The sequence below is a fragment of the Triticum aestivum genome, chromosome 2A (assembly GCF_018294505.1).
Source record: "Triticum aestivum cultivar Chinese Spring chromosome 2A, IWGSC CS RefSeq v2.1, whole genome shotgun sequence".
Classification (NCBI taxonomy): Eukaryota; Viridiplantae; Streptophyta; class Magnoliopsida; order Poales; family Poaceae; genus Triticum; species Triticum aestivum.
The window spans coordinates 85213781-85222764 of record NC_057797.1 but is presented as its reverse complement, the minus strand read 5'-3'; the positions used below and the strand labels follow the sequence as shown (position 1 = coordinate 85222764).

At 47.8% G+C, this 8984-nt stretch overlaps 1 protein-coding gene across 1 annotated transcript; it reads left to right on the top strand.

The window, feature by feature from the left end:
• Positions 1-6454: 6454 nt before the first annotated feature.
• Positions 6455-8139, top strand: LOC123187681 (uncharacterized). Its single transcript, XM_044599600.1, has 5 exons — positions 6455-6982; positions 7059-7136; positions 7276-7375; positions 7453-7595; positions 7702-8139. Exons 1-5 carry the CDS (start codon positions 6470-6472, stop codon positions 7936-7938), a joined length of 1071 nt encoding a protein of 356 aa, XP_044455535.1. The 5' UTR covers positions 6455-6469; the 3' UTR covers positions 7939-8139.
• Positions 8140-8984: the final 845 nt, after the last annotated feature.

Below are 8984 nucleotides of genomic sequence, written 5' to 3'. Positions count from 1 at the left end.
AAAGAGTGGTCGAGGACCATGTTATCATGTTCATGGATCCTAGCAACATGGATGAGAAGGCAAAATAATATTGGGAGCTTGATCATGGGGACATCTTGACTAAGATGTGTGGTGGTGGTGCTGCTGGTGGTGACGATGCGATTGCATGAGGCCCATGCTACGATGGCTCTTGTTTCACCATGTGTTGGTGTTTTTTTGAGTGAACTTGTTAATTTGGCGCCCTTTGACACAAACTATAGTTATGGTTTGATGGATTGGATGAACTTTATTTATGCCCTACTTCAATTATGATACGATGCATTTGAATTGTTTACGTTTTCTTTGAAATCTGATGATTTTGTTTCAATTGTTTGACAAAAAGTTGGAAGAATTAACAAACCAAAAAATTTAGGGGATTATTAAACTATAAGGGTCTGATAGCTAAGGAAAATTTTAATCTCTTAAACATTCGACTTTATTTATAACCTAAAGATTTGAATTTTTAAAATAGTGAGAAGGTTTGAGGAAGTGGCAGTGATGGACTATGATTAAGAAGAGATAATCTTATAGGAGTAGCATTACAAAGCACAACCTATGGCTGCAGAAATGCATCCTGCACTTAACAGAAAGCGAGGTTACATTAGTCAGGCTCAAGGGAGGTTCACTTTAACAGTTAGCAGTATCAAGTCTTGCTTAATCAGGTGTAGAACTCCAAGAGCTTGCATGAAAGTGTGCTCAAACACCTGCCTATTCCGCTCTCGCCAAATGTTCCCGCAAGTGTAGGTGGTTGAGGAAATGTGTTGGTCGTCCATGGGGTAGGTGAAATCATTCCACCAAGATGAAATGGAGGTGGCAAGATCATCATTAGTAACGAGGTCTGGGAAGCCACACTCCAATCCGCAACCATCAGCCAAACCTCCTTGGCAAAGGAGCATTTGAGGATGAGATGCAGAGGAGTTTCCGCAACCTGGTCGCAGAGGTTGCACAACTGATTGTTGGTCAACCCCCTGTTGGAGAGATTGTCATTGAAGAGGAGTTGGCCACAAACGGAAAGCCAAGTGAAGAAGTGACACTTGTCCTTGACCTTATCTTTCCAGAGCTTGGACAAGTTGCAAGTGGAGTACGAGCCAATGAATTGTGCCAAGTATGTAGAGTGAGCAGAGTAAACACCTGAGCTGGAATAATTCCACAAACAGTATCCTTTGAATCTGGTTACAGCTGGACCTGCTGAATCAACAACCAGAGTTGGGTGAAATGACCCAGATTAGAGGTGATTGTGAAGTGCCCATTGGACCGAAATGTTTTTACGAGTGCTTAAAGGCAGCAGGTGAGGAGCCATGGAGGCATCTATCGTGCTAGAATGAGGTCTTGTAGCCATTGCCTAGATAATGGACGTTGCTGCTCAGAACAAAGGGATATCATCAGCGTCACAAGCGGCCCGAGAACCTACTTAAGGCCGATCAATGTTCATCCACTCATACCATTTCCAACAAAGACAAAGAGCACGGCCGAAAAGCAGATCCAAGTCATTGAGCCTCCCCCCCCCCACACACAAGTTATTTGGACGGCAGGCAATTGCCCAATTTACTAAGGCCATGCCCTCCAGAAGCACCCGGCTTAGATCTCCATAAGAAACTGCGGCTTAACTTGTCGACTTTTTTGATGGTCCAAATGTCCAGCCTGAGCATGGAGATGAGGTTGCTGGTGGTTTGTTTAGGAAAGACAATGTGGTTTCTGATATATGAAAATTGGAGAGGGAGCTCTCTCTCTCTCTCTCTCTCTCTCTCTCTCTCTCTCTCTCTCTCTTTAAAAAAAGACACCTCGAGATGAGGTATGAGGGAATAGAATAGAGAATGAGTTAACAAGCCGAAGGCGAGCGTTGCTAGGAAGCAAATCCCTATTCCACTGCTGCAACCTCGAAGCCAATTTGTTAAAGGTTCGTTGCAGATCAGCTCTAGTTATCCTTTTTTGAAGTGCAATGGCAGGGGAACTGCATCACTGGAATTGGAAAATTTCATAGTAGAGCCTACAGGTCAATCTAGTTTTTGAGTTATCCGGTTTTAAAAGCTAAAGAATTTTGTTTTTTTGAGTTGATGGACCATTTCTATATTTTCAAAAAAGTCAAGGGATGATAAGTTCAGTAGTACCATGTTGACCTACTCTTCCAGTAGAGCAAACTCAGTTTTTAACCGGACGCGGAGTTATTGCGCTCGAGCTCAAATGAGCCTGTTATCCTGGGCGTTGGGTAGCTCATGCGGATCCGTGTCATTCTGTCGTATGTCCGGTGAAAAATCGATAGAAAATGTGCACTGTGCATGAATACGTACCCGGCAGGGATGGCTCATGGGCCTTATTTTAACGTTTGGGTTGCCGTCCGTCAGACCTATAAACGGTGGGCCGTGGACCAGATTCCAGTTCCACATCTGATCCGTGGCGCAGGTTTTTTCACTTTCCGTTAGGTGGGCTCAGGGGCGAAATTAATGCGTGCGTCTAGTGCCTTCTTCCCCGCAGCGGTGCTCTCATTTACGAAGCTGGCGGCTGGAATAAAACTGGAGGAGGAGCGCCGGCGACGACCATCGATGGAGTTCCTGATGCAGCCTATGCGCGGGTATGTTCATCTTTGCTTCTCGTCCCCGGGCGGGGTCCTTGAAATCTTATTGTACCGGATCTTCCCCAATTTGATAGAACTTGGTTTGCCCTGTGTCAGATCTGCTTTCCTGGAGGAGGTGGGGGAAAGTTTGGTGCCGCCACCAGTGTCGGCGGTGGCGCCTGTGCCGCCGGTGCCGCACGTGGTAGAGATGGTGGTGGATCATCCAGTGTTGGAGCAGGAGGTCGTGGGGCATGTGGCCGCGGTCGCCGGCGCCGATGCGCAGATTCAGGCAGCCAAGCCGTCGGCTGCGGTCAGGATGGACAGCTCGCCGGCGTCGTCGGAGCTGTCTACCGGGAAGATGGATCCTCGGGTGCCTGGATGAAATAAGAGGTTAGTTCTGTATTTTGGGCATGGTCAGTAGCAGAGTAAATCTGTGAGATATATACTAATTTTGCGAGAGGGAAATTGTAAACGTAGAACAAGTACCGAACTGAATCCAAGATATTCTGTAATTAGTTTCTGTTCGTACAAGTACTATATTTAGTAGCAACCATTTTTTTATTGGTACACCCATTATGTTGGTAGTTTTGTTTCTGTTTGCAAGAAGAATCGATATTGTGAGCGCAAGGAATCATACCATTTAGAAGAACCATGAAAATGCAGCCACCTCTGTAATTTGAGTTTTAAGCCGGTACAATCATTGGATTGAATGGTCAAAATTGGTATAAAGCATTCGTAATCTTGCATCATTTAGAAAATATAGTAGTTGGGCAATGCTTATTGAAACCTGGTCAATAAATTATGAAGGTGGTTGTGTTTTCAGGTTGAAGATTGGAGCTGCTGCACCGAGTAGGCCGCCTTGTCCAAGCCGCATAAGTGCGTTCGAGAAGGCTGTGCGGAGTTTTGCGGATAACCCAACCGATAATGTTATCACGCCAGTTATTGGCATGACATTCGACTCCGTGGGTGAAGCCTACGGCTTCTACAGTTTGTACTCCTGGGAGAAGGGTTTTGGCATTCGTTATGGGAAAAGCAGGCGGAATGTAGAGAGGACCAAATGCATGCAGGAAATAGTTTGTGGCTGCTAGGTGAGTGTGGGACAGTTTATTTTTATGCTGGGACATACAACCCGATTCATGCCGTGCGTGTGGTGTGGAAAAAATTACTGAGTTTGTTGCATTTTGTTGATAAATTTTCGCAGGGCAAGGCTGTTGTCGAGAACACAAGGTCTTGTCGTTGCGAGTGCCCTGCTCTAATAAGGCTGCTACGAGCGGAGGACAACGCATGGTACATTCGAGAGCATAGAGAGACACACAACCACTTGTTGTCACCTAATTTTGGTGATACCATCCACTGGCCCTCACACAAGCACATAATGTGTACACTAGAGATCTTGTGAAGTAGTTAAGGCAAAACAATGTGAACTTGGCAAAGGTGTATAGTATCATTGGAGGTTTCTTTGGATCAATGGAAAATGTTCTGTTCAAGAAGAGGTCATTGCATAATTTGTGTGGGAAGATAAACAGGGACCACACAGAAGACGGTGTAAAGAAGACAATGGATGTGTTTGTGGAGATTGGAGCTAAAGATCCGCACTTTACATACAGGGTTCAGTCTGATGATGAGGGCAGGATTAGGAATCTGATGTGGGCAAGTGGAAGCGGCAGGCTGCAGTACTCATTTTTTGGGGATGTCATAACATTTGACATGACTTACCGGACTAATCTGTACGACATGCCTTTTGGGCTGTTCGTAGGGGTGAACAATCACTTTTGAAGTGTGATCCTAGCAGGTGTGCTCGTGCGTGATGAAACTGAAGATAGTTTTGTGTGGGTTTTCTCGGAATTCCTTAGAATGATGGGCGGTTCTCCACCTGTGACCATACTGACAGGTAGTTTTTTTTCATTTGAGGTGATAAAATGTCACATATCGATACATAATTACAAGTGTTTTGTCTGGTGATGGTTTGTTCCCCTTCACATGTGCAGACCAGAACCGGGATATGGAGTTGGCTATCAAGAAGGTAATGCCGGACACAACACACCGATGGTGCAAATGGCATATCATGAAGAAAGCAAAAGAGTCTTTGGGTACACAAAGAAAAGTGATTTCAGAGCTGAGTTTTATAAGGTGATAAATCACATGCTGACAGAAGATGAGTTTGAGAGTGGTTGGGACATGTTGCTGGATAAGAACAAGCTGAGGGCACATCCATACATGACAAACCTATTTGAGATTCGTAAGAAATGGGCGAAGCGTTACTTCAAGGTAGTTTTTTGTGCAAAGATGACGAGCACACAGAGGAGTGATTGCGCGAGCCATATGCTGAAAAACTATGTGCCTCCTGGTTGCCCAATGCACATGTTTATATGCCCTTAACCATTGTTTTGCCAGATATTTCTAGAAACAGCCGGTGGCGTGTGTGCTATTGACGCGACATGTGTCAACCTGAAGAGTGGGTTGTGGTGGCAAGTGTCTTTGCGCATGTCCAAACATAAAAGGGGCATGGCTTGCGAGCTAGCTTCTCGGCTAGCTTGGGAGAGACTTTCAAATAAGAAGAACGGGAAGAACACTGCCGTGCCTGGTGTAGGATGGCGGCATCAGAGAGCGATGTGTATGGTTCTGTTTTGACAGGACACATGACTCAAAAGTCCTTGAAGGCATGCACAACGGCCGTGAGGTGCGTACTCTCTTTCTTTACCATAGTTGCTCCTCCTTCCTTCTAGGGTTTCCTTTTGAGGTAGGCTGAATCCATGGTTTTCAGGTCATTGAAGAAGGTGTTGCTTCTGCGGCGAGTGTGAACCAGTTCTCAGCTACGCATTCGGCCGGCAGTGCAGAATCAGAGCTGTCGAGTGAATCCTTTGAGGTACACAGCATTTTGTCTTCGCTACACTTAAAGTCTTGTTGTAGGTGTATGTTGCTTGCTTTCAAGATTGTAAGACATCATCGTCCTTTCATTCTGATTTCCAGCGGAGGTCGCCCATCCAGATGGTTTTCAGGTCATTGAAGAAGGTGTTGCTTCTGCGGCGAGTGTGAACCAGTTCTCAGCTACGCATTCGGCCGGCAGTGCAGAATCAGAGCTGTCGAGTGAATCCTTTGAGGTACACAGCATTTTGTCTTCGCTACACTTAAAGTCTTGTTGTAGGTGTATGTTGCTTGCTTTCAAGATTGTAAGACATCATCGTCCTTTCATTCTGATTTCCAGCGGAGGTCGCCCATCCAGATGGGCTCGGTGGCGGCTACTGATTATGTAGGTGATGTACCTCAAGACACAGAAGGGTCGGCCATAGAACCGGAGTCAGGTGGTGTCGAGGGTTCAGGCGAGCATGATCCTGCTGGTGTCGCCTGGATTGACGCTCCGGATGGCATTCATGTTGAAGACGGGGTTTGTGTGGGGTTCGGAGGAGGACGATGGCGATGAAGTACTGAATCTCCTTTGGTTAGTCTGGAAGTGTAGTAGATGCAGTTTAGTTAGATTAATACTAGTGCTTTAGGTAGTTGTCACGACTGCCACGTGCTGTACTTCGGATAATATGTGCTTGTCCTCCTGTGGGGGGTGGATGCAAATATGCAGATCATCCTGCTGTAGGGTGATTATTTTGGTAATATGGGTCCGTGACGACGGCCGCCGTTTAGCAGGGAACGTCTGAGCCGTGGCCCAAGATTCCGCGTCCCCATCTAAGCCGGCGCTGTGGGGGAGACGGCCGCTGCATTGAAAGCGACCGCTGGGTGGGCCACGACGTGGGAAAAGTGAAACACATGCATGACCATATACAGACTAAAATACTTGTACCGATGGGAATCTGGACAACATCTAAAGGCTATGATATCGAGTCCATCTGAGCTCGAGCTACTTCCCTTTTTAACCCTCGATTTTTTTTATGTCGGCCCGTGAGATCAATGCTGGCCCGGGAAGCAACAAACCTCCGCGCCACAAACTGCTCGCCGCCATGTGCTACAAACCACATCGCCGACAGCGACGTCGCCGTCTCTTCTCCTCACACTCGGTTCACCCCACTCCACTCAAAAACAACCGGGCCAGCCAGCCACACAGTCCCGCCCAGCCAGCCGCTCGCCTCGCTCCGCATTGCCCGGCGAGCAACGGGCCTACCCGCGGCGTGGGTCATGGCGCTCCTGCTGCTGCGCGGCTGCCTCGCCCCCGTCAACGCCGCCGGCCCGGCGTTCCGGCCAGCGGAGACGACGAGCCGGATTGGTTACCGGCCGTCCCGGTTCCGTGCCATCGTCGCCTCGGCCGCCGCGGCCTCGCCGTCCGGCGGCGACGGCACGACCGCCGCGGTGGACTCGGTGCTGCGTGGCTCGGAGGGACACAAGGCGCGCGACTACGGCGGGACCAACGGCGCCGCTGTTTCCGGCACCGCCAGGTCCACGACCATCGAGACCACCGTCGAGAGGGTAAGCAGGCGCATCGATCCTTTAGCTTATCGTTTGTGCTCCCCGGCGGCGTGGGCTAATACTGTTCTTGACGCAGATCATCTTCGACTTCCGGTTCCTGGCTCTCCTCGCCGTCGCCGGGTCGCTGGCGGGCTCCCTCCTCTGCTTCCTCAATGTAACTTTTCTGAGTCTCATCTCTGCAGCTCCTCACGATTCAGATAACCAGACATAATTACAGTACTTGTTGCTTGTTATCAGTGAGCAACATCGTTCAGATGGATCTAATTAAGCATCTCGTATCTGTTGGTGATCAGGGCTGCGTGTACATCAAAGAGGCGTACTGCGTCTACTGGACGAGCTGCGCCAAAGGTGTCCATACAGGGCAGATGGTCCTCAAGGTCGTGGAGGCCATTGGTGAGCGAGATATTCCGGTACCGAACTGAACTGATGCTCATAACAACTGGGATTTACACCAACTGCTACTGTTGCAGATGTGTATCTTGCTGGCACTGTGATGCTCATCTTCGGGATGGGTCTCTACGGGCTGTTCATCAGCAACGCGTCCAACGATCTGCCCTCCGGATCCGACCGGGCTCTGCAGGGATCGTCGCTGTTTGGGATGTTCGCTCTGAAGGTGATACCGATCACAATCAAAGCATTCTTTAACAAGTTTGGTTACAAGTTGAGATGCTTGATTCAGAAACCTGAACATTGTTCCTCTCGTGCTGCTGTTTTTGCAGGAGAGGCCGAAGTGGATGAAGATCACGTCGCTGGACGAGCTCAAGACGAAGGTGGGGCACGTCATCGTGATGATCCTGCTGGTGAAGATGTTCGAGCGGAGCAAAATGGTGAAGATCACCACGGGGCTGGACCTGCTCAGCTACTCGGTCTGCATCTTCCTCTCCTCGGCCTCCCTCTACATCCTCCACAACCTCCACCGGCCCGAGCACGAGGAGTCGGTCATGCCCCATTTGTAAGTGAACCTCCACCACCGCATCCATCCTGATGTGCCAAGAGCAGAACATATGTAGTGTAACAGTGTAGGAAGGAAGAAGAACTTTATTCAGAACATTCATATAGCACGAACTCTCCCAAGTTCCAAGATTGCGCTGAACTGCTGATACTTGTATGCCAGTGGTGTACTCTCGAAAAAATAAAGTTTGTGCTCAAGTGTGCAACTAGGCTAGGCCTCGGTCACGGCACTTTTTTTTATCAAAAAAGGGCTTGTCCCCCTTCCGATTTTCATTAATGAAAACCAACTTAGGAGTAACAAAGTATATGACACTACAGAACTAAACAGGTCCAGCAGCACGACAAACCTACCAAAAGGCCAACACAGGCCGCAATATCTCAGAACTCCGAGGACAACAAGGCCCAGAGCAAATAAGTTTTACACAAACCACTAAAGCGACAGCAAAATAACAGCTATCAACTAGAAGAAACAAGAAGACCGAGAACTGCAGCAGCAGCAGCGTAGATGTCACAGCCGCTTCATCCAGGGAGCCTCGCCACGTTAATCCGCCACCCTTGCCCTGCTGTATACACCTCATTTGTTGCCCGCTCTAGTATTCTTGCTCCCAGCTCCAACATTTTCTTGATGGCTCCTTTATCTGTAAGATGGACCAATCAACCAACCATCGACTCATTAATTTGATTATATAAAAAAGAATCATTTATCCATTTATTCTCAAATATAATTGCATTTCTATTTTTCCAAATTGCCCAGAATAAGGCAGAAACCCCAACCATCACTATTCTCTTATCTTCTTTATTAAATTTGCTTATCCATCCCCCAAAACAATCTTTTACATTTAAAGGAATGGTCTTCAGACCACATACGCATTTGACCAAGCTCCACAGCAAAGATGCCGCAGGGCAGGTGAACAACAGATGATCAATTGATTCATCATGTCCACAGAACACACAACCCTTTCCCCCCTTCCATCCTTTTTTTAGTAAGACATCCCTAGTCAAAATACTCCTCTTATTTACTAACCACAGGAAGACTTTTATTTTTGCAAGA

Excerpts from the sequence above, each read along its gene's own strand:
- LOC123187681 (XM_044599600.1), top strand. The coding sequence starts at position 6,470 with ATGCTGGCCCGGGAAGCAACAAACCTCCGCGCCACAAACTGCTCGCCG. Across the intron at positions 6,983-7,058 it reads TCGAGACCACCGTCGAGAGG|ATCATCTTCGACTTCCGGTT; the intron begins GTAAGCAGGCGC and ends TTCTTGACGCAG. Across the intron at positions 7,596-7,701 it reads TTGGGATGTTCGCTCTGAAG|GAGAGGCCGAAGTGGATGAA; the intron begins GTGATACCGATC and ends CTGTTTTTGCAG.